The 14,271-nt window shown below is 38.7% G+C and overlaps 1 protein-coding gene across 1 annotated transcript in view; it reads left to right on the top strand.

Annotated features, from left to right (window-relative positions):
• srebf2 (sterol regulatory element binding transcription factor 2) overlaps positions 1–11,634 on the top strand; it is a 72,871-nt gene extending 61,237 nt beyond the window's left edge. The window contains exons 16-19 of the mRNA XM_043679939.1: positions 420–588; positions 7,233–7,418; positions 9,737–9,848; positions 10,715–11,634. Of these exons, the coding sequence (XP_043535874.1) occupies positions 420–588; positions 7,233–7,418; positions 9,737–9,848; positions 10,715–10,935 (688 nt within the window). The 3' untranslated portion in view covers positions 10,936–11,634. The remainder of the gene's footprint in view (positions 1–419; positions 589–7,232; positions 7,419–9,736; positions 9,849–10,714) is intronic.
• The last annotated feature ends 2,637 nt before the right edge of the window (positions 11,635–14,271 follow it).

Below are 14,271 nucleotides of genomic sequence, written 5' to 3'. Positions count from 1 at the left end.
ACATGAACCTTAGCCATTATAATCTATCTTCATATTTTAACCACGTTACCCTGGTAGCTGGGACTGAATTCAGTTGAATCATGTTATGCCCTTGTTATTTTAACATTGCTTCCCAAAAATTCGAAAGTACTTTCAGGGGTTTGTGATTGTGTATATTGGCACCACTTGCTTATCCTTGTCACATGAGGAATGATTTGTTTCCTAAATCCTGGCTTTGTGAAATGATGGCCCTGAACGCTAAAATGTTTAAATCTTAGCACAGTGGACAGCCATTCAGTATCATATTGTTCCCTGCACTCCAGCCTGTCCATTCCACGAGAAAACACAATGATCCAACACTAAAAGGATGTGTGAATTTCGTGGTGCGTCTTTTATTACCCAAATTATTTCCTCATTGTGTCTTGCAACATTATTTCTAGAAGCCCACTGCCAAAGGCAATTCTTCACGTTTACAAGGCTATGCAAGGGAGTCTGTTGGGGAAACGAGAGGCTCATCAAGCAACACTTCTGCATTGTGAAAGGGCCAGTGGGTACCTATGGAACGCCCTGTCTGTCTCCTGCCAACATCAGGATACCACCCTGCACAAGGTATGTTATTGTTCATTGATTTCATCCTGCTCTGAGATGTAGCTTGTGTGCCAAAGCAGCAGGTTTGCATTGCCACATCGCCATGCAAATCTGTTTCTGCAGCAGTGGAAATTCTGCTTTTGGCAAGAAAGGGCTTTATGTTCATCTTCAGGGTAGAAGTGTGCTCAGGTCTTTCAGAAAGGAGAAAGATGGTGGCCTCTGTGGTGCATTGTAGTTGCATTGCATGTGCCAGCGATGTGCAGTGTGTCTGCAGTGCAGTACAGAGGTAAACCCTGCACATCGAGAAATAACAATATTTTACAATCATTGAGGACTTCAATTTGTGTCCAATTCCACCCCTTCAACTGAAGGCCCAGTAATACATGATGGCCAGTACAACTGTTCTGGGCATTTCGCTACAATCACTATATTCCCAACACATTGTAAAAGCCACATTAAGTCTACAGCACAGAACCAGATCATTTGGCCAAACTGGTCCATGTCCACATTTACATTCCACAAGAATCTCCTCCGACTCCTGTCTGTGGGTCCTTGTATTCTTTTCTTCCTCATGCGTTTATCTAACTTTCCCAGAAATGTTCTATGTTCAATGAAATGTATTGTTAGCACCCCTGCCTCAAGCGCCAGAGACCAGGGCTCAATTCTAGCCTCGGGCACCTGTCTGTGTGGAGTTTGCACATTCTCCCTGTGTCTGCGTGGGTTTCCTCTGGGTGCTCCAGTTTCCTCCCACAGTCCAAAGGTGTACAGTTTAGGTGAATTAACCATGCTAAATTGTTAATAGTGTTCCGGGATGTGTAGGTTAGGTGCATTAGTTAGGAGAAATGTAAAGTAATAGGGTAGGGCAATGGGGTTGGGTGGGATATTCTTCAGAGAGTCAGTGATGACTTGTCAGGCCAAATGGCCTGTTTCCACACTGTAGGGATTCTATGATTTAGTTATTTGCTTCAACCACTCTTTGTGGTCACAAGTTTCATAGTCTAACCACTCTCTGGGTAAAAAGAAATCTTCTGAATTTTGTGTTAGATTTATGATTGACTGTCTGATGTGCCATATTTTTAGCCTCCTTCACAAGTGAAAATATCTCCTCCACGTCAACAAATGGAACACCTTCAGACTTCATAATTTTAAAGTCTATTGGGTTAACCTTCAGACTTCTCTTTTCTGGAGATAGGAGCCCCAGCATGTTTAGCCTTTCCTGAGGACCGTGTCACCAGTTCTGATACCATTGTTATGAATTGTTCCTTACACTCCTTCCAATGCACCTCTGTTTTTTTATCATTTCATATATCGATGTTCATTACAGGCTTAATTTCTCCACTTTTCAATTCTATCTGTCTACATATAAACTTGCTTAATTTGCTTATTTTAAAGAACTAATTAGCCTGTTTTGTTATTTTTAATGATTCTGTATTGAAAAAGGTGTCATAAAGATATACAGCATGGAAACAGATTCTTCAGCCCAACTAGTCCATGCCAATCATGTTCCTAAACTAATCTAGTCTCACTTGCTGGCATTTGGCACACATCCCTTCAAACCTTTCCTTTTCATGTACTCATCCAAATGTCTTTTAAATGTTGTAACTGTATCTGCATCCACCACTTCCTCTGGCAGTTCATTCGACATGTGAACCACACTCTGTGTAAAAATGTTGTTCCCATATCCTTTTAAAACTTTCTCCTCTCATCTTAAAAATATACCCCCCAGTTTTGAACTCCTCTACCCGAGCGAAAAGACCCTTGCTACTCACCTTATCTATGCCATTCATGATTTTATAACCTTCTACAAGGTCTTATGCTCCAGTGGAAAGGGTCACAGCCTTTTTTTTTGTAACTCAAACCCTCCATTCCTGACAGCATCCTGGTAAATCTTTTCTAAACACTCTCTAATTTAATAGTATCCTTCCTTTGGCAGGGCAACCAAAACTGTATACAGTTCTCCAGAAGAGGGCTCACTGACATCTTGTTCAACCTCAACATGACATCCCTACTCCAAAACTCAAAGGTCTGAGTAATGAAGGCAAGCATGCTAAACACTGCCTTAACCACCCTGTCTACCTGTGATGCAAATCTCAAGGAATTATGTACTGAACACCTGGATTTCTCTGTTCTACAACGCTACCCAGGGCCCTAATATTAATTGTGTATGTCCTGTCCTTTTTTGTTTTACCAAAATGCAATACATCATGTTTATCCCAATTAAACTCTTATCTGCTACTCCTCAGCCCATTGACCCGACTGATTAAGCTCTCTTTGTAATCGTAGATAACCATCTTCACTGTCCAGTATACCACCAATTTTGATGTCATCTGCAAACTTACTAACCAGGCCTCCTATATTCTCCTCTAAATCATTCTTATAAAGAACAAACAAAAGTGACCTAGTACTGATCTCTCTGGAATACTGCTGGTCACAGGCCTCTAGTCCAAGAAACAACAGTCCACCACCACCCTCTGTCTCCTAACATCAAGCCAATTTTGTATCCAATTGACAAGCTCACCCTAAGTCCCTAGTGATACACTAATTAATAAAGTTATATCATGTGGAACCTTGACAAAGGTTTGACTAAAGTTGATGTAAACAGTCTACTGCTCTCTTGCCTTCTAGTTGGAATTTAGACCTTGGTGATCATTGGTTTACAGTGAATTCTATAAATCATCCTTTTTAATCTCTGGACCTCAAAAATGTGTAAATTCATCAATTAAAACATTCCTACATGGATAAAATCTATTGATACCTGGCAAGATATACTGGCATTGGGAGTATTCCAGTGAAGGTTGACGAGGTTGATTTCAGGTATAGAAGGATTTTCTTGATATTGAGTGGGCTGGGTCTGTACTCGGAATTTAGAAGAAAAGGAGGCATTATTGAAACAAGATTTTTAGGAGATTTGATGGGGTAAGTATAGAGAGGTTGTTCCCCCTTGTGAGATAGTCTAAGACCAGAGGGAATCATCTGAGTAAAGGGGTTTCTGATTTAAGACATGAGAATTTTCATCCTCTCTCAGGATGATTGATTTGTGCAATTCTTAATACAAAGGCCTGTTGTGGCTGGGTCATTAAGTATATACCAGGCTGAGAGAAATTTTTAATCAGTAAGGGAATCAAGGTTATGGGGGAAAAGGCAAGAAAGTGGTTTTGAGAATTATCAAACCAGTCATGATCTTGTCGAATGTCAGACTCAATGAGCTGAATGGCCTACTTCTGCTCCTGCATACTATGGTAAAATCAAACATTATCAAGCGATGACATTAAGTAAGGACATTTTTTGCAATCCAAGAAAATTTCGAGCATTCCTTTTATGATTTTTTTTAGAACAACACTAACTTAGAAAATTTACTTCCTAATTCTCTGAAGTGACATTTAATCTATATTCGCTAAGAATATTGGATACCTCAGAATCTTTTGAAAGTTACTATTGAATCTGCTCCCATCAGCCTTTTAAGCAATATATTCTATGACAATTTTTGATGTTTATGCTTTTCAAAAATCCTCAACCTCCTCTAAATTGTTTTACTGATGACATTAAATCTGTGTTGCCTGTTCACCACCTGTCTAGCAAATGGAAACTATTTGTTCCTATCCACTCTATCAGAACTATTCATTATTTTGAATACCGCTATTACTTCTCATGTTAGCTTTTTCTGTCAGGAGAGTGATCCAGCATCTAATCTCTGCATGTAATTGAAGTCCTCATCTTAACATGTTCGTAAATCATCTCTGCATCTATCCAAGGACTTCACATCTTTTCTGTATTGCGATGCACAGAATTAGAGAGACAACTCCAGCTGATACTGAACCAATGCTGTATAAAGGTCAAACTTTGCTGTTGTACTCTGTGCCTAGTTATACAACAGTGATCTTGTATTGTTTTCTATTTAAACAGCCTTATCAACTTCTTTCCAGAAAGATTTGTATTTGTTTGATTCCATGCCACATTTACATTTGTTCCATTCATATTATTTCTTCTCTCTTCCAAAATCTAAAATTACACTTCTCGGTATTAAAATTCATCGACCATGTGTCTTCCCATTTCGAGAAAGTGAGGACTGTGAATGCTGGAGATCAGAGTCGAGAGTGTGTTGCTGGAAAAGCATAGCAGGTCAGGCAGCATCCGAGGAATAGGAGAATTGATGTTTTGGGCATAAGCCCTTCATCAGGAATTTCCTGATTTCCTCATGAAGGGCTTATGTCCGAAACATTGATTCTCCTGTTCCTCGGATGCTGCCTGACCTGCTGTGCTTTACCAGCAACACACTCTCAATTCCAACGTCTTCCCATTTCACTAATCTGTCTGCAACCTCCCTTGCTGTTTATTGTGTTTTCAGAGTTTTGCGCCATCTGCACAATCTAAATTATGGCCTGTATACTTTCAAATTTCAGATCAATGATACTGACCTCTAAGGGACACCACTGTACACTTCCATCCAATCCAAAAAAAAAACTATTCACCACTTCTTTCTTCTTTCTGTACCTGAGCTGACTTTGAACCCAGACCTCTAAATCCAAGGGCTTCTAATTTGCCAGTAGTCTAATAATAATACGAAACAACTTTTTGTTTGAAAGTCTTTGGTAAAAGATAAAAACAGAAAATGATGTCAGTGAATGTATCTGCAAAGATAAGTTCATCACAACTTCTGTCAAAACATGAAACAAATGTTATTTTTAAATGTCAGTCCTGCAGTGTACTTCTAGCAGGACTACTGTTAATAAATAATAAAGACAGATTGCTGAACACACTGCCACATACTGAATGAATTTCTGCTTCTCTATACTTTTTAGAACCCTGATTCCGAATAGAGGTGTGGTTGATATTGAAAGTGCTGGATGATTCCTTTGAGTGTTACTGCAGGATCAGAGGAGTTGGAAAAATGGGTCACAGTCCTGAATGCAATTAGTCTTTCTAGCCAGAAGAGTGACCTTATACATGTTTATAAAATCATGGGGGAAATAAATAAGGTGAATGTCCAAGGTCCTTTTCAAGGATAGGGGAGTCCAAATCTAGAGGGCATATGTTTAAGGTGAATTGGGAAAGATTTAAAAGGGACCTGGGGGCAACGTCTTCACACAGAGGGTGGTCTGTGTATGGAATGAGCTGTCAGAGGAGGTAGTGAAGGCTGGTATAATTACAACATTTTAAAAAGCATCTGGATAATTACGTGAATAAGAAAGGTTAGAGGGATACAGGCAAAACACAGGCAAATGGGATTAGTTCAGTTTAGGACACTTGTTAGCATGGCCAAGTTGGACTGAAAGGTCTGTTTCCACACTCTGACTCCAACTACAATAGTTCTAAGTTGCACCTTATTTAATAGAATTATTGAATTTTATAATTGAGAAGAAAAATCTCGGCAAGTGTACCATCTTGTTTCATTCTGTTATCTATTCTCATTCCCTTTTTCTTTATCAAATATATATTGGTTTCCCTTTTAAAAAGTTGGTTTAAGTTTCTACAGCAGTCCAAATCCAAACAGCAATAAACTACCCTTGTCATCTTCAGTTTCCTTGGCACAGTTGTGGCAAAGCTGGTGGCAAGGCTTCCCCCAAAAGAAAACGCAATCAGATTTCCTCCTGTTCTTTGAAGACTTGTCTGATTCCAGCATGAACTTTTTCCTTTTACTTGTATCCCGATGTAGCATCAAGGAATAATGGTTTCACACTGTGCATTTACTCACTGTTCCACTTGTAAATTAAATGAATGTTTTCTCATTAACCCTTATTAATGGTAATTGCCTAGACAAATGGACAAGCTGACTAAGATATGTTGACTATTGTATACCTAATGTTCATTGATCCACATCTAGCCCATTTAGCTTTTCAAATTAATGCTGATCTTCCTTATCAAGGCTCCAGTAACTTTATTATGGTTCAGCCTGGTCAGTTGGTAGCTATCTCACACACCAGAAGATTATAGTCAAGAATAAAACCAGAAATTTGCTGCCTTTACTCAGCTATGGGGAGAGAAATTAATACTTCGCATCTCCACTGCAGAGACTTGAGCATTAAAACTAGGTCACTATTTCATTGTTTTGAGAGTACAGCATGCCAGAAGTGCTATTATGAAAAGTTAAATTGAGGCTTCCCTCTGCCTGTTTAGGTGGATCTAAATGTAAAAGATTCCACAGCACTTTTGTTTGGAAGAGCAGCATTTGTTAGAACTGTTTAACTAGCATTTCATATCACTGTTGTATTTTGCAAAGTGCAAATTGTCCACCACTTTTGACTGCAGAACAACAGGAGTAACACTTCAAAAGCTTTTTAATGTCTGAAAGCTTAGGATGCACTTGAATGTGTGTTGTATTGCTAGTGTTGAATCAAAGTTTCTAGAATTTTTCATGTGTTTTTTGCTTAAGCTGTAGTTTAAGACATATGAGCAAGTATAGAAAAACCCTAATTCCAGCTATTGGACACAATTTATATTGTAATACCCTTTAACGGGATGAACAGATTTATTTTGAGCAAGCAAGTAAATGAATCAATGCACCAGTTTGATGTAAACATTTTATATATTCAATCCACTTTGTGGGAACATGTTTTAAAAGCGAATAAGCCATTTAATGGAATGATGGGTGGAAGGGTGAGTGTATGAAGACCAACTCTCACCTTTTTTGTCTGAAGATAACATTCTGTTTCTTTTCTCTTTTGTAGGCTATGCAGTTGTTGGTCTGTGACATTTTGCTTTCAATTCGTACAACCTTGTGGCAGAAGCAGGCAAGCTCCAGCCAGGTTGTGGGCGAGACATACCAAGCTTCAAGCCTAGAACTGAAGGGATTCCAACGAGACCTGAGCAGTCTCCGGAAACTTGGCCAGACATTTAAACCGGCACATCGTAAGGTAAGCAAGCTTAGCCATATTCAATGTCATCACTGTCATTGAATTCCCACCATTAACATCCTGGAAGTTACCACTGACCAGTAATGGAACTGGACCAGCCATATAAATACCGTGGTTATAAATCCAGATGAGAGGGTGGGAATGCTGCACTGAATAACTCGCCTCCTGTCTTTCCTGCCTGTCAACCAACTACAAAGCACAAGTCAAGAATGTAATGCAATTCTCTCCATTTTTCTGGATGAGTATATCTTCTATAACATTCAAGAAGTTTGACACCATGCAGGCTAAAGAAGACTGTTTTCTGACATCCAACCCACCACCTTCCACCATTTACTCCTTTCACCACTGGTGGTGGCAGCAATGTGTACAATTGACAGGATGCACTACAGTAGCTCATCAAAACCTTCACAAAAATCCATCCAAACCAATTACTTCTATCATCCAGAAGGACAAGGGCAGGTAGTTGGGAATACTATCACCTGCAACTACTTCTCTGAGCCACATACCATCCTGACCTGGAAATATATCACTCTTCTTTCACTGTTGCTTGGTCAAAATTCTGAAATTTCCTTCCAAACCATACTTTGGGGATCCTTGCATCCAAAAGCTCCAGTAGTTCAAGAACATATCACAATACCACCCATCGCAGGGTAAATAGGGTAGGGCAATAAATGGCCTAGCCAGCAATGCCAACATTCAGTGAAGTTTTAAAATATCTAACTAATCAAAGAAGCACATTTTTCTGTATCTCACATAATATAATCAAGCATCAATACGTACCATATTTTCATTTTAAAAAATCTTGTTGGAATGTTATGAGATTTTGAAATGCAAGTCTGTCTGTCTTTTTATACCACTAAATGCTGCGAAGTGTATATTGATGTCAAGTTGTTTCAGTGATAGCATTGCAGAAACATAGATTAATGAGTATTTGCAACAATCTAAGGGTGTCTCTGAGTGTTTTTTTAGTTGCCTATAAATGGAATTTGGGGTAAAAAGAGCAACAACATTTTTATTTTAAACCTCCATTAATTGACAGTGCAAAATTGTCCAAATGTAACAGCCCAATTTGAGTTTGAGAGTTATCATTCACTGCTGTGACTTGACATTATTGCACAAAGTTGTCTATTGCTAAGCAGAAAATATCATTTTAGACATCATTATGGTTCAGAGTTTATATAGAAAAGATGGATGGTTATTAGGGATGTCCTTCCGTATTCATGTTAGTGTTTTTAAGGAAAGTGTTTTTAAAGAAAGTATTTTATTCATTAACACTATCCTACCTTACAAGATGGGCAATGTGTTAAGATGTATCCACATGTCGTCACTAGGAGGAACAATTGAACTTATACACCTTTTCTCCATCTCTTTGAACTCTGGTTTTGCACGGGCATTATCAAAATCATAAAAGTAGCAGAATTGAAGGATTCTGGTGAGAAAATGCTATTAAAGGAAGATCTGTAATCCTCTGGGGGGAGAAAAAAGTATCCGTTTGAATGTATGCCCTTCCTTGCTTCATACATAATTGAGGGGAGACTTGAGATCGGATATCTATTCTAACTGGAGCAGAGGTGGCTGAGATGCTATATACTCAATTTTTTTTTCAAAGTTTGAGTTTTGACAGAGAGTGAATATTTCTCCTCTTTGGGGAGTCAGTAATATGGTTGAATTCATTTGGTCAAAAGTTATGAAAGACAGTAAGTGAATTAGGCAGAGGCCATTTCAACACTTAAAGCAAACTTGGATAGATATTTGAAACTGAGAAAGATACAAAGAAGAGAAAACACAGAACTGGAATTAGTTTTGGGTTGTTACAGCAAATAGCCAGCTTGTAAAAGAGGGTTGTCCCATGTGCTGTCAATGTAAATTGCTTTTGGTTCAATTAATAAATAGCTGGGATTTCTATATTGTCTGAGATATTAGGGCATTTAATCAAAAGCTTGGTCAAAGAGGTAGTTTTTGAAGTGTGCCTTAAAAGTTGAGAGAAATAGTGAGGCACAGAGGTTTGAGAGGTTTCCCGAGTTTATGGTCTTGGGCAGCTGACAGCAATACATCAGAGGTCAAAATTGGAACAGCACAAGACATGTTTGAAGAGTTGTGAGGACAAGGAAGATCAGAGACTGGGAAGGGCAAGGATGTGAATGGATTTGAAAATGAACAGATATGATTTTAAAGTAAGTGCTGCTGAGCTGAGAGCCATTTATACGTCAGGTGGGAGATGGATGAACAGGATTCAGTGCCATGTGTAGCACTCTTGTCTATCAGATTATATTTTTGTGTGTGTATTGCTTTTTCACATTTCCACAATTTTGCTTTAGATGTTTTTGCATGAGGCGACTGTACGATTAATGGCAGGCGCAAGCCCAACTCGAACTCACCAGCTTCTGGAACACAATCTGAGGAGACGAACATCACACCCCATCCAACAAGGTAATGTATTTAGAAGCAGTTGGCCCGCTGTTAAGAGCTGGAACTGTTGGTATCTAGTCTTAGACGATCCTGAAAAGAGGTGGTATTGTTGCAGATTCTGTAGCAAAGTCATCTTGTTTTTAACAGTTTTAACACATTTTAGTATTCTGTACACTCTTTTTTTGCGTTTTCAATAATGCCTCTGACCACCTTCATTAGTATTCGATCTCCTGTTCCATTCCCATTCCCTGCTTGTAAAATGCCTTTTGACAGTTAGTTGGGGACGTTGATAGAAAAATAATATTTAAGTGTCAAGGAGAGAAACAAGACCATTGTCTATCTGACCGACATATCCAAAATGTTCCTTTGGGATATTTCTAATAACCCAATATCCATTTTGTTTAAGTTCCTTTGTTAAAATCTATAAAGGTTTCTTGTTCGACCACCATTACCAGAATTCAATATGTTTTGAGCTGACTAGTAAGGTTTAACAAAACACACAACCTTTCTTGGAGAGTGTTTATTGCAGCTCAGTTATACAGCTGTGATCCCGCAGCCAGTGTCATACCATTTCCCTATTTACTTGTGCTGAAAGATCATTTATAGTGACCACTTGTTTCTCACAACCTTGACATTACATTAACAGAACTTAAATGAACAATCTTACGTATAGAATCTCACAATGGTTTGGCACATTGATCTTTGCAAATCAAAATGTTGAGTTTGGTTTTTATTTTAATTAGGTAATACCAGAGGTAGCACAATAGGAGTTGAGTTCATAACTATCTGTACATGTTTGAAATTCCAGTAAGTGAATGCTGAAGTACAGTATTAAGGGGGAACAGAATTCCAAAATATTTTAGTTTTATTTCTTTTGCTATTTGCAGGTGAATTGGATGCTCTTCCAGGCCAGAGAGAGCGAGCGACAGCCATACTCCTGGCATGCCGTCACCTTCCCCTCTCGTTTCTCTCCTCTCCCGGCCAGCGAGCAGTCATGTTGGCTGAAGCTGCACGTACTCTGGAGAAACTTGGAGACAAGCGGTCTGTCAGTGATTGCCAGCAGGTGATCATGAAACTGGGCAGTGGCACCACTATCGCAGCAAGCTGATACATGGGATGCCACACCCCAGCCTGCAGTAAATGTTTTCTACCCTCTGATCAAATCGCACTGTCATGCCGTTAAACAACCAGCACATGTTTCTGAGCCGCAATGATTTTCTTCTGATGAATTGCAGTTTGGCAGATTCAGTACAAAAGATATTGTCATGTTCTGTCTTGTAACCAAGATCACAGTATGCTTTTCATAGATTGCTAACATCGATAGAGTAATCCAGTTTCATCTTTCACATGACCCCATCCCCTCTCTCCTGTTGTCTCTATTTCTCTCTCTAATATGGATACACTACTGCAGATGACCATTCAGTTCCATTTGTCAAAGCTGCGGTTCTCAATCTGAGGGTATCAAAATTTCCATTTGCTCAATATTTTAAATAATTTATTAAACTTTTACGGCCTCATACTTTGCTCTTGAACTATGTTAAGTCTTAGGAATGTAATTTATCATGCAAGTGTTTGGGACAGTCATTTTCTTATAGATTTCATATATATGTAAGTTACAAGAATTTTGTTTTCAAAAATCAGAAGCCCATAAAAGCTAAAAATCCTTGTCCCTTTTTTTTTTTCAATCCGCTCTACCTAATTTGTTTCTCTCAGAATAATCTCAATACTTTGTTCAGAGATGATTCGGAGATGCCGGTGTTGGACTGGGGTGTGCAAAGTTAAAAATCACACAACACCAGGTTATAGTCCAACAGGTTTAATTGGAAGCACACCAGCTTTCGGAGCAATGCTCCTTCATCAGGTGATCCTGATGAAGGAGCGTCGCTCCGAAAGCTAGTGTGCTTCCAATTAAACCTGTTGGACTATAACCTGGTGTTGTGTAATTTTTAACTTTGTTCAGAGATATAATGGATTCACCTTTAAACCCTAAATATACTGTCTGCTTGGTGGCCTACCTTTTGTAGATGATTATTCCGCAACTTTGTTAGCCTCTGGGTGAAAACAAATTGCAGGATTGCTACTGTATTTTAGTGAGACTATATGTTTTTTTATTGTTTCTGGTAGCTAGGATCAGTTTTATTCTTAACAAAATCAATTCACATGCAAAAGGAGGCCGACACGATGGCTTAATGGTTAGCATTGCTGCCTCACAGTGCCAGAGACTAGGTTTGATTTCAGCCTTGGGTGACTGCATGGAGTTCTTCATGTGTCGGTGAGGTTTCCGCAGTGTGCTCCAGTTACCTCCCATAGTCAAGTGGATTGGCCATGCTAAAATAATTCGTAGTGTCCAGGGATATGTAGGCTAGGTGGATTAGCCATGGTAAATGTGTGGATTCCATAGTGTGGGATTGTTGGTGCAGACTTGATGGGCCGATGGCCTCTTTCCACACTTTAGTGATTCAGTGATTCTAAAACAGCTCCTTCTCTTGGAATAACTGAAAGATGTACAGTACTGATCTTCATGGAAATAGCCAAGTTCTACTTTTAATGTCTTGCTTTGTAATTTCCCTGGTAGAGGTACTTGCACACACCGATTAGATGCGGACTGATGGTTGACTCAAATGGGGACTCCACTTCATCACATTATGCTTCAGTTTTAATGGTAACTTTAGGCAGGTAGACTTGGTATAGGGTTGAGTGGACATTATAGAAACATTGCCTGCCTAACAAAACCAAACGCCTGGACAGTGCTTGTAACTAACAGGTACAAATCCAATTGGCAGTTAACACTTATATTAATAGACTCATTAATTTTGAAAAGATGGAATCACATTTGGTGGTTTTCATGGTATTAAACACAGGACAGGATAAAATATGGTTTTAGATCCATTGACATTTTTTAAAGCTTTTAAATGTAATTAACACCAAAAACAAAATGGCATAAAAATATAGGAAGTCCTACAGGTGACTTGTGGAAGCGCTCCAGTAGCTCCAACCAGCAACAAAAAGGCTACAGATGCAATTTATTGCAAAATCATTTTGTTCCTGTGCTGTGTCAGTTGTATAAATTTAAAAGTAGACCCTTCTTAAATAGTAATCATATCAAAATAGATGGTAATATGTAGTTAAGATGTAACTGCCGTTTCTCATGAGGAACAATGCAAGATTGTACATAAAAGGTGGGCTCCCAGTTAAATAGTTAAGATGATCAGCATCCATGGTATTTAGCTTTTAGATAATTCTGACCATGATTTCTCTCTGCGTCGTTGTTGCTGTAAATATTTAGTAAGTGCAAATACCTCAGTTTATTTCCTTGTTGGACATGTGGAAATGTTTTTCTAATTATGGTTGGTGCTTTATTTAAAGGATAAGTATCAAGAATGTGTGGAATGATGTTGAAGCCTCTTCTCCAACAAAATAAAATACTTCATTACAATACTGAATGATCTGTCTGGAATTGCTTATTTTGTGACTTGGAACATAAACTTTCTTTTTTAATTTCTCTGTTTATTCAAATTGTGTCACTCTCCCAATCTAAATTATTCCTTTCTGCTGCACCTGATCTCCAGTGTTTCTCCCCATGATGAAGGTGTAATTGTTGTGCTGATGCACGAGCACCGTTTCTGTTTATCCCCCAAGCTGACTGATTGGCAATTATAAGCAGTAGGAGAAATAATAGAAGCTTGTAAGATATATACTGTAATAATAGTCGGTGATCTTCATGTAGATTGTACAAATCAATTTAGTGAAGGTAACGTGAGGATGAGTTACAGTATATTCAGGATGATAGTGATTGTAAAATTGGAGGTTAGCTCAGTTGGCTGGATGGCTCATTTGTAATGCAAAGTGATGCCAACACCATGGATTCAATTCCTGCCCCACCTGAGGCAATCACTAATGGAATCTGCTTCTTAACCTCTCCCCTTGCCTGAGGCATAGTCTCCGGCAGGCTAAATCACCACCAGTCCTATCTTTATAATGAGGGAGCAGACCTTTGGCGACTTTACATTTTATTTTACCAGTCATGAAATCATGGAATTTCACATTCAGTTTGAGGTGAGAAATGAATGTCCAAAATAGTGTCTTAAACTTAAATAAAGGCAATTGCAAAGGATATGAAGAAAGAGTTGGCTCAAGTGGGCTGGGAAAATAAATTATTTGGTAAGCAATTTGGATAAGTATTTCAGATGATAATTCATGACTATTGTACAGTTTGTTGAGAAAAAACAATATCCTAGAAGGATGTACCATCTGTGGCTAACTAAAGAAGACAAGGATGGTATTCAATTGAAATAAAACTCTTGCAGACTCCTTCAACAGCACCTTCCAAACTTATGGTCTCCATCACCAAGTATAATGAAGGCAGCAGATACATGGGAACACCATCATTTCAAGTTCCCCTCCAAGGCATATACCATCCTAACTTGGAACTATATTGACATGT

Source organism: Chiloscyllium plagiosum, chromosome 39 (assembly GCF_004010195.1).
Source record: "Chiloscyllium plagiosum isolate BGI_BamShark_2017 chromosome 39, ASM401019v2, whole genome shotgun sequence".
Taxonomy (NCBI): Eukaryota; Metazoa; Chordata; class Chondrichthyes; order Orectolobiformes; family Hemiscylliidae; genus Chiloscyllium; species Chiloscyllium plagiosum.
This window is presented reverse-complemented; position numbering and strand designations above follow the sequence as displayed.